At 42.5% G+C, this 17,102-nt stretch overlaps 1 protein-coding gene across 1 annotated transcript; it reads left to right on the forward strand.

Annotated features, from left to right (window-relative positions):
* The first annotated feature begins 215 nt into the window (after positions 1-215).
* LOC310877305 (type-2 ice-structuring protein-like) lies at positions 216-15,465 on the forward strand. The gene is made up of 5 exons (XM_083791120.1): positions 216-342; positions 8,185-8,350; positions 9,561-9,703; positions 12,993-13,105; positions 13,248-15,465. The coding sequence occupies exons 1-5, from the start codon at positions 265-267 to the stop codon at positions 13,372-13,374; spliced, it is 627 nt and encodes a 208-aa protein (XP_083647246.1). The 5' UTR covers positions 216-264; the 3' UTR covers positions 13,375-15,465.
* Positions 15,466-17,102: the final 1,637 nt, after the last annotated feature.

The following is a 17,102-nucleotide window of genomic DNA, read 5'->3' on the forward strand; positions in this document are numbered from 1 at the left end:
AAAGGATATTAGCCTAATTCAGCCCTGCATGCAGAGTTTGGGCATTCTCTCTCTCTCTCTCTCTCTCTCTCTCTCCCCAGTGGAAACCCCCCTCCCCCCTCTCTCAGCCCCCCCTCCTCTCTCTCTCTCTCTCTCTCTCTCTCTCTCTCTCTCTCTCTCTCTCTCCCCAGTGGAAACCCCCCTCCCCCCTCTCTCAGTCCTGGTGCTCTGTGGCATCAGGACTTCACTTCACACTCTGACACCAGGACACTGAGGACAGAAGTTATGGACTATCTCCTCAATCTGCTGCTGCTGGGCCTCTGTTCTGCTCTCGCTGACGCCGAGGAGGGAACCTTCGAGGAGGTAAAGAATCAACAGACAGTCATTTGACCAACTGGACCACTGCGGGTCCATTTGGTTCCATGGTCAGAGTCATTTGACCAACTGGACCATTTGGTTCCATGCAGGTCAGAATCGCTTTAGATATTCAGAGAGAGAGATCAGTATTTTATTTACTTTCAACAATGTCTTTTAGTACAGCAGATGGTAAATGGTAAATGGTGCATTTATATAGCGCCTTTATCCAAGGCGCTTTACAGAGATTGTGCATTACATTCACCCATTCACACACACATTCATACACCGATGGCAGCGGAAACCATGCAAGGCACCAACTAGCACATCGGGAGCAATTAAAAAAGATAATAGGAACGATCTTTCACTTGGTGATACAAGCGTGAAATTTGGCATGAACATGCCTCTGGGTCACCTCTTTAACTTTTTTAACCGAGCCAACGAAAAATCCAATATGGCGGTCATTTTTCAAGATGGCCGCCAAATAAAAAAGGCCTTTTGTGGCGGTTCTGGACAACCATGGGTGCGGCCGACTCGAGACCGGGCACTGCACTCCCTGTGGGTGTGTGGAACGTGTGTGTCGAATTTGAAGTCGGTGGGGCGAACGGTTCTCTAGTTACGTGGATTACAGATGTACACACGCACACAAAATTCGTGCAATATAGCAGATTATTGGAACGGTTGTTCGCTTGGTGATACAAGCGTGACATTAGTCATGAACCTTCCTTTGGGTCAACTCTTTAACTTTTTTAACCGAGCCATCCAAGAATCCAATATGGCGGTGCTATTGCAAGATGGCCGCCACATCTAATTGTTAGCCTATGTCTACATTTCTTACACATTTTAGGAAAAACTTCACCATTATAGATAGATAGATAGATAGTTTTTTATTTTTTTATTATTTTTTTATTTTATATTCTTTATATATATATTTTTTTCTTTTTAGTTTTCATACTGAAAATGGTAGCATGCTAATGCTAACTTAATGCTAACATGGTAGCATGCTAATGCTAACATAATAATGCTAACATGGTAATATGCTAGCATGCTAACATTCGCCCCACCGACTTCAAATTCGACACACGTTCCACACACCCACAGGGAGTGCAGTGCCCGGTCTCGAGTCGGCCGCACCCATGGTTGTCCAGAACCGCCACAAAAGGCCTTTTTTATTTGGCGGCCATCTTGAAAAATGACCGCCATATTGGATTTTTCGCTGGCTCGGTTAAAAAAGTTAAAGAGGTGACCCAGAGGCATGTTCATGCCAAATTTCACGCTTGTATCACCAAGTGAAAGGTTCTCTCACAATATGGCTGTTAGCCGCTGTACTATTTCTGTCTGCCTGGGCTGGGGGAGGGGTGGTGCACCGTGTGTGGGGTCTGCACTTTGCTCTAGATGCCTGTTCACTCCATATACAGTAGCAATGATTTGATTGGGTGAGCAAGTAAATATTGAGGATAAATGTGCACGCACACACACGCGCGCGCGCAGAGTGCAGCCAGCCGTCAGCCTTGTGGAGACAATGAGCTGTGAAGTGGTTGCAATTTAACCCTTTACCACGCACCACGCCACACATGCCATTTCACACGCTCATGTGTGCGTCCTCACAAACGGTAAAATAGCCGATCTGCATGATCATGCAGCGCTGATATATATGCAGTAGGAGGGTAAACAGTGGACCAAATCGTCAGCAGGGTCCCTGACTATGTGACGCATGGAAATGAGCCATGCAGAGTTTAACATCGCTTCTAAATATTTTTCATGGAAGACAATATAGCCCCCACAAGTTACAACAAGTGAGTAAGTGTCAAAGTGACCTGTGACTTCTTTCTATACTGGTGTGTGGCGTCTCTTGCGTGATATGAGGAAGTGGAACGGTGCCAGTAGCCCGTGCACATTATGGACAAAGTCGTGTGTGTGTGTGTGTGTGTGTGTGTGTGTGTGTGTGTGTGTGTGTGTGTGTGTGTGTGTGTGTGTGTGTGTGTGTGTGTGTGTGTGTGTGAAGTGAAGGGGGAGGGGCCACATCGCGACTTGTTTCTGTTCAGAGAGAGAGAGAGAGCCCACAGATGTGTGGGAAAACTGGGCATGGGGAAATCATGGAATGGTTTGAACTAAGAAAATGTAAATATAAGGCATTTTCCCACATTCCAGTTTTCTGACTTTTTATTTCACAACATATTCCCCAATTTCCACTGAGATTATGGGGTGAAGGAATGTGGCCAGACCCATCTTCTCTTTCTGTCATAGTGACATTGTCCTGCATCAGATCATGTCCAAATCAGGTTCTCCAATCTCCAGTAGCCTCTTCAGTTTTTTGAAGATTTCTTGAGTGGTGCAACCACTCCCTTACGGAGCTATGTGTGTGGCTGGCTGGGTCTGATCACTGTGTGTGTGGCTTGCTGGCTGGCTGGGTCTGAGCACTATGTGTGTGGCTGGCTGGGTCTGAGCACTATGTGTGTGGCTTGCTGGCTGGCTGGGTCTGAGCACTCTGTGTGTGGCTTGCTGGCTGGCTGGCTGGGTCTGAGCACTATGTGTGTGGCTGGCTGGCTGGGTCTGAGCACTATGTGTGTGGCTTGCTGGCTGGCTGGGCCTGAGCACTCTGTGTGTGGCTTGCTGGCTGGGTCTGAGCACTCTGTGTGTGGCTTGCTGGCTGGCTGGCTGGGTCTGAGCACTATGTGTGTGGCTGGCTGGCTGGGTCTGAGCACTATGTGTGTGGCTTGCTGGCTGGCTGGGTCTGAGCACTATGTGTGTGGCTTGCTGGCTGGCTGGGTCTGAGCACTCTGTGTGTGGCTTGCTGGCTGGCTGGCTGGGTCTGAGCACTATGTGTGTGGCTTGCTGGCTGGCTGGGTCTGAGCACTATGTGTGTGGCTTGCTGGCTGGCTGGGTCTGAGCACTCTGTGTGTGGCTTGCTGGCTGGCTGGCTGGGTCTGAGCACTATGTGTGTGGCTTGCTGGCTGGCTGGCTGGGTCTGAGCACTACAGTAGGCTGTAGCCTATATGACACAACGAGCTCTGTGTTTGTTTATATGTTATGTGATTCTCTTTGTGCGTTCATGAAACAAAGTGAGTACATTATTTTAGGTCCTGAATGCTAGTTTAGTAGTTCAGTTAAATCTGTGACTCTGTATTTTACGTTCTGTGACTTCATTGTGTTTATAATGGGATGAATCTAGATTGCAATACCCTCCATTGACTCCCCACTCATGCAATTTGGTTTGCGATCTGCTTGTCTTAAACAACGTTAAACTCACCAATATTGCAGCTGTAGTCCAAGCTTGAATTATCCTCTTTCATTCTGACGAGCTTGTTTTTCATAAAAATCCACCGTAGAGATGTAGAGATGTCCGCAGGTGATTCTTTTTCTAAGTGTTGCAGTTTGGAAGCACTCGTTTTTGTTAACGGGTTGCGCTGCTGCCTCCTGCATTATCTGCAAATTCGAAACAGGTGGTACGCAGTGCTTCCAAACTCCAGCACTTAAGAAAAATAATCATCTGCACAGAATGTCTTGACAGAAAGTAGCTCATAACATGTCTACGGTGGATTTTTATGAAGAACAAGCTCGGCAGATTGAAAGAGGATAATTTCTCTTAATAATCAGGCCTATTGCTAGTTGTTGTACTATGTCGTCAACCTATGAAAATGGGCAGTGTTTATGGTTGACCTTTTGATATGTGATTGCATGCTAGTGAATATTTAAGTGAATGCTTGAGTTCATTCTAATAATGATAATATGTTTATTTCTGTTTTATTGTTTAATACAGACCGAGGCTACCCTTGCCTTGAGTTGCTTAGTGGATTGGATGATTGCACTCTCCCATAGTAATAAGGAATAAACAGCACATCGCCTATTGGCCTTTTTGCACTTTGACTGTGTGTGTGTGTGTGTGTGTGTGTGTGTGTGTGTGTGTGTGTGTTATGTAGGGAAAGCCAGTTTGAAAAGGTGGGTTTTGAGTTGCTCCACTGTGGAGGCCGCAGGGTCCTAGTGCCTGACGCTGTGTGTGCGAGTGTGTTTCACAAAGCGCTGGGTTAAATGCAAATTATTGTACTCGATCACCAAATGCTTTTTACCCAAAGTGACCCAAGCCTGAAGGGTCTATTGGTCTCTAAAGGCTCATTCATAGTCTGGATTTTCGGTGGTAAGGTGACCACCGCTCCGGTGGTGAGCTGACCACCGCTCCGGTGGTGAGGTGACCACCGCTCCGGTGGTGAGCTGACCACCGCTCCGGTGGTGAGGTGACCACCGCTCCGGTGGTGAGGTGACCACCGCTCCGGTGGTGAGGTGACCACCGCTCCGGTGGTGAGGTGACCACCGCTCCGGTGGTGAGGTGACCACCGCTCCGGTGGTGAGGTGACCACCGCTCCGACCACCCCTCCGGTGGTGAGGTGACCACCGCTCCGGTGGTGAGGTGACCACCGGAGCTGAAATAACGTTGAGCGTTGGCGAGTAAAAACAGAGAGAAGGGCGGTGGCGGTGGTTTGCTCTTCATCGCGGCTCGTGACGTCATGTTGTAGTTCGGGGGTCACCTCAGTGACGTCATGTTGTAGTCCGGTGGTCACCTCAGTGACGTCATGTTGTAGTTCGGTGGTCACCTCAGTGACGTCATGTTGTAGTTCAGCGGTCACCTCGGTGACGTCATGTTGTAGTTCGGTGGTCACCTCAGTGACGTCATGTCAGAAAAGCGATTGGCCGGAATTACATTTGTGATGATTTCATTGGCTGAGCACGGAATATGATGTATGATGAGAGCTCCCCTCACTTCACACAAGTGTGATTTTCCTTTTTCTTCCGCCAAAAATAGCAGTTCTGGCTTAACCGTGCAGTCAGTATTTACCTGGCAATATGGTAGAGGACTATGGCTGCCAATGCAATATGGTAGAGGACTATGGCTGCCAATGCAATATGGTAGAGGATAGTGGTGTCAAAAAATATCAATATGAATCGATAATCGATTTTAACATTAACGATGCGACTACATCGATGCACGTGTGTCTGGATCGGTCAAAATAGCGTCTGCATCGGACGTTGGTTCGATCCTAAAGCTGCGAATCGATATAATTCAACTAACTGAGGGAAAAACACAGATGTACAAGCCCAAGGCGCTGTGCATTGCAACGGGTAGATAACTTGTAGATCTGCTACTTCCAGCGCAGGACGGGCACATGCTTATGATGACGCTCTATATGCATCAGCAGCCAGCGACAACAGACGAGCACTAGCAGCACAAACCACTCCTCGTCAGACGGAATACACACGCAGATACGAGTCACGACACAACTTTATTGCACATCTGTGCTTTTCTAATGTTCCCCTTGAAAAGCGTCTTTAAGTACTCAGAGAAGCATTATATAAATAATAATATTATCACTATTATTATTACTACTTTTTTAATTGCCTACGCTTATGTAGTCACTATTCATTCATTGATTCACTCGTATCCAAATCCATTTGAAAAAAAAAGCTCACTGATCAGGTCAAATAGGCCTATTGATATGCGATTAAAATGTGATTAATTGAGATTAATTAATCACAAATCCTTCAATTAATTAGATGTTTTTTTAATGAAGTCCCAACCCTATTCTTTATAGATCTAGCTTCAAATTAAAAATCTAAAAAAGGTTAAATGTGTCAGATCGCACCGTATCGTATCGAATCGCATCGAATCGCCTCAAATTCCACAAAATCGAAATCGCATCGAATTCCACCGAATCGAATCGAATTCGAATCGTTCTGTGTATAAATGCATCGTCTCTGAATCGCATCGTAGCCCATGCATATCGATACGTATCGAATCGTCTTGTAAAGGAGAGATGCACACCCCTAGTAGAGGACTATGGCTGCCAATGCAATATGGTAGAGGACTATGGCTGCCAATGCTAACTTTGAACTTTGAACAGGCATAGCTCACCGTTTGACCGTCGGCAATAAACGTTTTATACGCACATGTGACTCCTCATGCCGAACAACTTTCATCTTCTGACTTTTTGCCTCTGGCCTTTAGATCTCTCACCAATTTGAATGACATGAAAAACATTTAAATCAAATCTACTCCCGGGTTTTTGGGGCAATTTGCTCAGAACTTTCTACACACAAACTTTGGACCAATATCTAAAACCCAGTAGGACTATAATTGAGCTTTTATGAGCCAATGAAAATTGCAGTTTTATGAAAGTTCTTCTTCTGCCCTATGCATACATGCAGAGTCACATGTTTATGACATGTCATCATCGTATGGTAGAGGGTCATGTCAAATAGCACTGAAACCAGTCTCACTCCAATTGGCCAATAGGATATTACTATCACATTGAGTCTCACTCCAATTGGCCAATAGGATATTAGGTAAGGTAAGGTAAGGTAAATTTTTATTTATGAAGCGCCTTTCAAAACAAATGTCACAAGGTGCTGTACAATAAATAAAATGAAATAAAACAAGAGCAACACATAGATCAACAATAAAACGAAAACACAATGACAGAGTATATATATATATATATATATATATATATATATATATATATATATATATATTATAAACATGCTAGAAGGTCCTGGGTTCGATTCCCGCTCGGGCGCTGTGGGTGCTGGCGGCGTGTTTCCTCCTCCACGTCATCAGTGCCCATACCTGAAGGTGGGGTTGGCGAAAGGACCTTTCTGTGTGGAGTTTGCATGTTCTCCCCGTGTCCCCTAGGGTAGGTGCCCTCACAAAAACATGCAGTAATCCTGGTCTCTAAACTGCCTCCCCCTGGCCAGCCGGGGCGCCTGATGGAGGGGAAAGGAACTGGTTGGAATAACGTGTTCCTTCCACACGCTACGTCCAACCAGGGAAACTCCCCCCTGTCAGGTGTAAAGGAGCAACTTGGACACTCAAGCATGAAGGAAGCATGAGTTAAGTCTGTTGCTCTCCCCAGGTTGGCGGAGGGTGTGTAGAGCCCAGGATCACATTAGATGATTGACATAGGGTGAAAATGGGTTACAAAATAGTGGGATAAAAAATATATTAAAAAAAATAAACATGCAGTACCATATAGACAATATTACAGAGAAAAGTGCTTTTGAAACAAAAGGGTTTTTAGCAGCTTTTTGAACGTCTCGACAGATTCTGCCCTCCTTAGGGAAAGGGGTAATTAATTCCATAGGGTAGGGGCTACAACTTCAAAAGCTCTATCGCCTTTTGTTCTCAGTCTCGTATTAGGAACTTTGAGCAGGTCTTTACCTGAAGACCTCAGTGTTCTCACATTTGAGATGGGGAATAATAGTTCAGTTATGTACATGGGAGACAGCCCATGGAGAGCTTTAAAAGTGATTAATAAACAATTCTGCAGTCAATTGGAAGCCAGTGTAAAGCAGCAAGCACAGGGGTGATCTATCACATTGAGTCTCACTCCAATTGGCCAATAGGATATTACTATCACATTGAGTCTCACTCCAATTCACCCTTTGTCAAGTCCCGCCCATGGCTGTGCCCCTCTTTGCACTCATTGGTTTCCGTTTTGTGGTTGGACATAAATCTTTCTCTCCATCCACTGCATTGAAATAATTCTGCGCACTCAATTCTTATTTTAGACTTGGCGTCAGTAAAAGGAACATCACGGTGGTGCAGCATGGTGACTGCCGGGCATATCATGTTTGTTTTTAGTTTTTTCCAAAAATTATGTTTTTACTAATGGGCTCTATGCAGCCAACACTTCCGCGTTCAGTTTGGGCCACCAGAACGCTTCTGTTCGGCAGCCACTCATTCACTGTGAACGTACGGTGGTGATTTTGTAGGAATAAAGTTCAGTACTTTATACAACACTATTTCATTTGATAATGTGATGGCATAGTTTTTCATAGTTTGTATTATTTGTGTTCCAGAAGCCCAACTGCGACGCCCTGACCCAGGAGAATGCCCAGCTGTTGGATGAGATTTTGCAACTAAAGAATGAGAATCGAAACCTGACCCAGGAGAACACCCGACTGACTGACCATATTGACTTGCTGATGAAGGAGAGGACGCTGACATGCCCGACACCACCACCAGGTGAGAGATGTTGCAAAACATTTAGAATAAATATTCAATATTGTGTATTATTACTATTTCTATTTTATCTTTTATCAGGGATTTAGAGGTAGAAAATCTGACTAAGATCATCACTGCTGGACTATGACAACTATCATAGAACAATAATTTAAAATAAATAATTTGGACCCAGTTAGTACTTGGAACGATGAAAGTTGAAAGGCATGCCCCACCCAGTTATTACCTGGAACGATGCAAGTTGAAAGGCATGCCCCACCCAGTTATTACTTGGAACGATCCAAGTTGGAAAGGCATGCCCCACCCAGTTATTACCTGGAACGATGCAAGTTGAAAGGCACTGCACTCCCTGTGGGGGGGGGGGGGGGGGGATCCGACCGACTCGACACCGGGCACTGCACTCCCTGGGGGGGGGGGGGGGGGGGGGTCCGACCGACTCGACACCGGGCACTGCACTCCCTGGGGGGGGGGGGGGTCCGACCGACTCGACACCGGGCACTGCACTCCCTGGGGGGGGGGGGGGTCCGACCGACTCGACACCGGGCACTGCACTCCCTGGGGGGGGGGGGGGGGGGGTCCGACCGACTCGACACCGGGCACTGCACTCCCTGTGGGTGGGTGGATTACGCTCTGAAAGAATATATAGGCCTATTCAATGATTTGCGCTCATAGCGCGGCACTCGGTGCCGCGTTATGAGCTTGTAGATCTGCTATTTTTCAATAGTATAACATAATGCTTAAAACACCAAAAAGGGTTCCTGTCCTGAATGGGTTAAGTAAGAGTAGCAATACCACAATATAAAAAGTTCTCTGTTACAATTAAATTAAAACGCCTGTATTCAAAATGTTTTACTTGCACCAAAATACCAAAGTAAAAGTACTCAAACTTTCAAAGCATGTCAAACGTTTCAAAATAAATTTGGATCTACATGCTCATCATGCTGGCTTGTAGATCTGATATATTCAAATAACATAATTTTAAAATAGGGCTTAATTGTTTAATACAAGTTTTGTATTAAGAGACAAAGTAGCAAATATACATTATTGTACTTTGAGTAAACATGTGTTGTAGAAAACACCATTGATGTAATAAAGTCATAATTTTACCCTCCACTACATCTCAGAATACTATTATTTTATTACAACTATGTGTTAGAATTGATTATCAGTACAGTGAAAATCCATCAGTAAATCTCCTGTTTGATGTTTTTAGTCAAGTCGTGTCCCAGTGAATGGAAGACGTTTGGAGACGGATGTTACTACAGAGCTACTGTAGAGATATCATGGCAGGAAGCTAGAGATTACTGTCAGAGTCAAGGAGCTGATCTGGTGGTCATCAACAGTCCAGCAGAACAGGTGTGTGTGTGTGTGTGTGTGTGTGTGTGTGTGTGTGTGTGTGTGTGTGTGTGTGTGTGTGTGTGTGTGTGTGTGTGTGTGTGTGTGTGTGTGTGTGTGTGTGTGTGTGTGTGTGTGTGTGTGTGTGTGTGTGTGTGTGTGTGTGTGTGTGTGTGTGTGTGTGTACTTCCACTCCACCACATCTCAGAGGCAACATTTTTACTTTTACTCCACTACAATTATTTCTGAACTCTAGTTACTTTGTATGTTTTGATTATTATTACAAACATACAATTTACAATTTAGGCATATATCAGACACTCTTATGCCAGAGTGATTTACAGTAAGCAAGAACAACACATGGTATTACATCAAAGACATAAAAATAGTCATCATGAATCATAATGTAAACTACAAACCTAACGTCTGTCTAACAGTAGAATATATAATGAAACTATGCGTATACACTATAGAGTGCTATGTCTACATAAAATGCTATTTAAGTTACATAAGTTGAGCCTTTGTGAGGTCGTCAAGGTTAATGTAACGTTAATGTAGCACCACCATGAGGCTGATTTGAAAACTGTCAACTGGCATTTCTTCCAAAGCCTATGTACAGTTTCACCACAATCGGACACTGCGTTGAGTAGTTGTGGCAATTTACAAATGGAAATTTACAAAACGGATACAAAGCAGGCTACTCCTGAAAAGTTTAGAAGCCAATTGTAGCCAATGAGGGTGGATTATGAGAAATCAAACAAACCCGTCTTGATAACATGAATATGGAGAGTACCGATTTGCGTGACATTTGGATAAAATCTGAAGGAGTAATATTAGAGAATGTGTTTTACATATGTCGGTCTCCTGGTGGCGCTATAAAGAGCAGATATGAATTAGCTGTTCACAGACGGAAAGACGGACGGACAGACACACACACGGACACACGGACGGACGCAGTGCAAAACATACTCTATCCCCATGCCTTCGGCCTGGTGGAGACAATAAAAACTAGACTAAAATGTTAGGAAGGGACTAGTATAGTGGACAAGAGATCCAGTATAAGTCATTATTTGGCAAGGCCTGCCAAAATACATTTTAGTCGACTAAATCAACTGTAGATTTAGTCGACTAAAATATTGTGATATTTAGTCGACTAAAACTAGACTAACACTAAAACATTCCAGGTCACTAAAATGTGACTAAAACTAAATTAAACTATTCAAGAGTGTTAGGTTATAAGGTTCAACTGGAGCCACAAACCACCAGGAAACAGGATTTTGTATTATCCAGTTTTATTTGCAGGATAAAGGTTGACATTGATCAACTTTTGACATTGACATTGATGATGATTGCCTTGACGGTTCTATAAATAAACAAAGGAAACAAACTAGTTATAGTATCTTTCAATATAAACATCAAACCACAGTATAGTATCTTTTATCATATAAACATTAAATTATAGTATAGTATGGCCTTTAATCATATATTATATATTGCATATTATTCAAATAATATTTAGCCATACATCTAGAAAGTTCATAATATAAATCAGAATATCAATACAAAAGATAATCCACATCATTGGGGATAACTTACATTGGCTACGTTTACATGAGCAGTTAAATCCCCTTTTCATTCCGAATAGAAGTTCAATCCTATTAAACGTTGTTATGTAAACACCTACAAAAACTTACATCCGAATGAAAACGCTCGATGCGATCTAAAAACCATTCCGATGTCACTGGCCGGATTACTCCGATGTTCAATGCGATTGAAAGAAAATTGGACTCATGTATACACTGCTTCGGATGTAAATTCATTCTGGTCTTTCTGAGCATGCTCATTTCCATTGCGCTCCAACTCCAAGGCGCTCATAAGCCTCATATCCAAGCCACGCCGAGGAGTTTGCACATAGAGCGCGTTATTTTGTGCATTTTGTGTGTGTGTGTGTGTGTGTGTGTGTGTGTGTGTGTGTGTTCAACGGTCTCTCTCTCACACTCTCTCTCTCTCTCTCAAAAATAACGAGCGACCCGATACAATAATAATCAGTGTGTTGCGTGCCCTGGCCGTGCTGTAGATAATAAAGTACAAATAAAAACGAGATGATCACCTTCCCAGCGGAGAAGGGGAGCCGCAGCAAGTGGGGGAAAAAAGACGGTAAACATAATATGTCCGTCCCTATCCAAGCAGCAGCCTCAAAACTACGGCGGAATGAAATGATGGGATTTCAAAGTGTCGTCTTTCGTCTGAAAGTCACAATGAATGAACTGCCTATATTTTATGTGTCCAACAGATGGCGTAGTTTCACGTGAATTAACATGTATCATGTCTTCTATCACTTCTCCATATAAACACTCATTCGGAATGACCATTTCCCATGTAAACTCACGGCAAAAAACATTACATCGGATGTATTTTATTCGGAAGTATTTATTCGGAATGATCACCCTTCATGTAAACGTAGCCACTGATACAAGATCAAAAGACGCATTGGAAATCTGGTCATGCACAGAGCGAACAGGTGGCTGTGTGGTTGGGGATAAAGGGACAAGTGAGCATCCAGGCCTGCTTTATTGGGAGGAAGTGAGAGGGAGGAAGTGAGGGAGGCAGTGAGGCACTGCCACAAGTCCTTCCTGAACCATTGTGGAGTCTCCTTGTGGAGCGGAGGGGAAATTGCTCTTACAGTTTGTGACAAAGAGACTAAAACTAAACTAAAGAAAAGCTGCCAAAAACAACACTGGTATGTAACCCTGAGAGTGTATAAATGGAACCAAATGGTTCCAAATCTACAAGCTCACAACGCGCGTGATGCGACGCATTGTGAGAATAGATCTACAAGCTCACAACGCGCGTGATGCGACGCATTGTGAGAATAGATCTACAAGCTCACAACACGTCACAGAATAGATCTACAAGCTCACAACGCGTCCCGATGTGATGCGTTGTGAGAGTAGATCTACAAGCCCACAACGCGTCGCGATGCGACTCATACTTTTACTTTTAGTACTTAAAGGACATTTTGATGCCGATACTTTTGTACTTTTACTTGAGTACATTTTGAATACGGGACTTCTACAGTACTTCTAACAGAGTACATCTACACTGCAGTATTAGTGTGTGTGTGTGTGTGTGTGTGTGTGTGTGTGTGTGTGTGTGTGTGTGTGTGTGTGTGTGTGTGTGTGTGTGTGTGTGTGTGTGTGTGCGCGCTCGTGCGTGCGTGCGTGCACATAGTTGCATGTGATCTACTTCCATGATTAAGTGAATGTATTGGATCAAATTAATGATGATTCAATCATGTACAAATGATCAGGCATTCATCAAAGGATTTAGGACTGAGGGTCACTGGTTCTCATGGATTGGTCTGAAAAGGAGCGGAGGCAGTTCGTTGTGGACGTGGGTGGATGGAACACCACTGACAACAACGTGAGACATTTTACATGTTTTTATTGTAATTATACCAAAGTCACTGTAAGTAGTTCAATACATTGTGTTTATTGTGCAGGTACTGGTACTGTATGTGAGTGACTGAGTGGATGTGGGTCAATACATTGTGTTTATTGTGCAGGTACTGGGGCATTGGATATCCTCATAATCAGCTCAGTTACTGTGCATACTACTATCACCGTGCTGACCCTGGAGCATGGTATAATAACCCATGTTCATATACACTGCCAGCACTCTGTGAAAAATGAGCGTGTTTTCACTCCATTGATGAAACTGCAGCTCAGCGTTCCGCTGCCAGCGGTGGAAGAAGTACTCACATTTTATACTCAAGTAAAAAAATACCACATTGTAAGAAAATACTCCAAAAAGTAAAGTCCGGGATTCAAAATGTATTTGAGTAAATGTACAAAAAGTATTTGAATGTACTTAATTACAGAAAGTAAAAAAAAATCCTGTTTTGCAGATCGAGTATAAAAATGCATTTGAAAATAGCAGATCTGCAAGCTCACATATAGCTTGTAGATCTGCTATGTTCAAACGGCCTAAGAAGGCTCAATGTATAGTGCTGAAGGGGTTAATGCATGTTTTGTAATAATAATCCAAATCTAAAGTAACTAAAGTCTTCAAATACTTGTAGTCAGTGGTGGAAAGTAACAAAGTACATTTACTTGTACTTTACTTGAGTGTCTCCAATTTGCAATACTTGTACTTTTATTCCACTACATCTCGGAGCCAAAATGTGTACTTTTACTCAATTACAAGCAGTGGTGGAAAGTAAGTACATGTACTCAAATACTGTACTTAAGTACAATTGAGGAATGTTTTGCTTTACTGGAGTATTTACCTTTGTCAGTACTTTTACTTCTACTCCACTACATCTCAGAGGCAAATATTGTACTTTTACTCCACTATGATTATTTGAAAACTGTAGTTACATTTTATTGTACAGAAGTACAAACTGTTCCATAACCACTTTAATACAAACCACCAACTATGATGCTTTATAGCATGTTATTAATTTAGATTTCACAACTCCAACCCTAGTGACCCTATTCTGGGGACCAACATTCTGCCAAACATAGTAGATCTACAAGCTCACAGCGCGTCCACGACACCATGCACTATGTGAGCTTGTAGATCAGCTATTTTCACAGTGAAGAGGGACATGTACTAGTGCAGAGGTTCTCAAAGTGGGGTCGCCAGAAAAGGTGATTTATAGAAAAAAAAATATTCATTTATAATCTTGTCTCTCTCTCTCTCTCTCTCTCTCTCTCTCTCTCTCTCTCTCTCTCTTATGGTGGTCCTTCTTTTTAGATAGAAGTTTGCAGCCTATAATATATAATCTCAATGTGGGGGTCCTTGACATGAAAATGTTTGAGAACCACTGAGTATCTAGTATAGAACCCTGGGGGACCCCAGTCAACTATAAATGTGGTTCTCAACCTTTTCAGACCACGACCCCCCCCCCCCCCCCCAAATAATCATTATTGAATTGGGGGCCCCCCAAAAAATAATGGTATTGAACTTGGGACCCCCCAAAATAATGGTATTGAACTGGGGACCCCCAACATAGCCTGTCATCAAGGAGTGTTGTGCGGCAGGTGGAGGACGAAGGCTCTACATCCTCCCGGTGGGGGCTCCTCACTGTTGTTCATTTAGTTTTAATCATAGTCTTTTGAGTAAACATGTATTACGTTTTAGTCATGTTTTGATCATCTGAAATGTTTTAGTCTTAGTCTAGTTTTAGTTGACTAAATAGTGTACGATTTTAGTCGACTACAATGTATTTTGGCTTCGTAATGGCTGATTGTACACTTGGTTGCATGCTGAAAATAGCAGATCTACAATCTCACAACACGTCACAGTGCGACACGTTGTGAGATTGTAGATCAGGCAGAGCACAACCAAATATAAAATGACTTGTCTTTTAGTTCTACTGGATCTCTTCTCCACATTTTAATCTAGTTTGTATTTCTTGATGACATTTTCAATATATTTAGTCCTTGTTTTAGTCATGATAGCTTAGTTTTTATTTGTATTTGTATTTTATTTGTGTGTGTGTGTGTGTGTGTGTGTGTGTGTGTGTGTGTGTGTGTGTGTGTGTGTGTGTGTGTGTGTGTGTGTGTGTGTGTGTGTGTGTGTGTGTGTGTGTGTGTGTGTGTGTGTGTGTGTGTGTTGGAGGAACATACAAGGAATACAACAATACAACGAATTAATTGGCATAACGACTAAATTGGGGAGAAAAAGGCGGTATAAAATAATTGGCTACTCTTAAGTAAAAAATGAAATACAAAATAATACAACTTTAACCTTTTAAGTCACAACAAGACAGGTTGTGAGCTTACAGTACATTGGGCTATTTTGTGCTATTTTTGAACATTCCTGGAATATTATGTTTGAACCTTCCAGCAGGTGTATTACTGTATTGTAATGATTAATTGATAAATTACTGTATTGTAATGATTCATTCATAAATTACTGTATTGTAATGATTTATTCATAAATGACTATTATAATGATTCATTCATAAATTACTGTATTGTAATGATTTATTCATAAATGACTATTATAATGATTCATTAATAAATTACTGTATTGTAATGATTCATTCATAAATTACTGTATTGTAATGATTCATTCATAAATGACTGCATTGTAATGATTCATTCATAAATGACTGCATTGTAATGATTCATTGATAACTTACTGTAAGCAATCTTTTTAATCACCTTGTACTGTATACTGAGCAGTGGAAGCATTTAATAAAACGTTAATTGGCAACAGTATTGTTCTAGTCTATCAATTAACAATTCTGCTGACCTGTGGGAAAATAATCTATGTGTACCAGATGACAACCTGATCATATTCTGATAACCTGATCATATTCTGATAATACTGATAATAAGCAGTAAGGATTAAAACATGTTTAAATGCAGACTAAAGCCTGTCCTCTAAGGCCCAATCCCAATTGCCTCCCTCAAGCCCTGAGCCCTGGACCCTCATTGACTTTAATGACGTCAGCTGTAAGTGCTTGAGGGTGAGAGGCTGCAAGGGCTCCAAATTGTTGTGAAAGAAATGGGACAGCACTTTGAAGATGAGTCCGCCATTCATGACACTTTCCATCACTTTATAAAAACTGTCCTTATTCACAGCCAGTACCTACCTACATGCTTGGCCTATTTACACATGTCTATCATGTCTATTTTAGTATTTAAGCTGATCGTTTTATTATTAGTTTAATAAATACACTTTCCTGTGTGATATGAGTTGTAATATTCATAATAATATGCATTATACATTTCATTTCCATATTCTTTTACTTTGCTCATTAGTCATTTCTCATCATGTTTCCCTTATTATTGTTATTAAATATATAGCCTATATCCTTCCATTCCGTCTGCTTTTGAGAACAGTGAGAAAGCACTATTGTGTTTGTTGACATTCTAATCGCGATACATAACTAATTTGCATAGCTAAATGATTGACGTTCGGAGGATCCCCCTCATTCCACTGGTAACGCTATGAACTGTGGGTAATTTCTTTGCCAAAGTCAGCATCGACGCTGACTTTGGCAAAGGGCACATAAAGGGGCGGGGCTGAGCCCTCACTGACTTACCGATTTCAAATGGGACATCCCTCAAGCCCTCGCAGACTTCACATGAACGCGCAGCTAAGTCAGTGAGGGCTCATTGAGTCAGCAAGGGGGTGGATTGGGATTGGGCCTAAAGGCCTGTTCATAGTCTGGATTTTCGGTGGTGAGGTTTCCTGTTTCCTGTTTGCTGCACCCAAGGGATGCTCTGTTGCTGCAAAATTTTAAAGATATTTCTACAGTTTTTAAAGATTTTTAGTCAATATATATTTTAATATATTGATATTAGCAGTCAAGTGGATTAAGGCAACAAGTGGCTGTGGATCGACAACTGCTTGAGGTGATATTTGGTGGATTCTGTTTGAGGCCTACCTGAAGCCTCTCCTG

This window comes from Protomyctophum parallelum (assembly GCF_964188405.1).
Source record: "Protomyctophum parallelum genome assembly, chromosome: 19".
Taxonomy (NCBI): domain Eukaryota; kingdom Metazoa; phylum Chordata; class Actinopteri; order Myctophiformes; family Myctophidae; genus Protomyctophum; species Protomyctophum parallelum.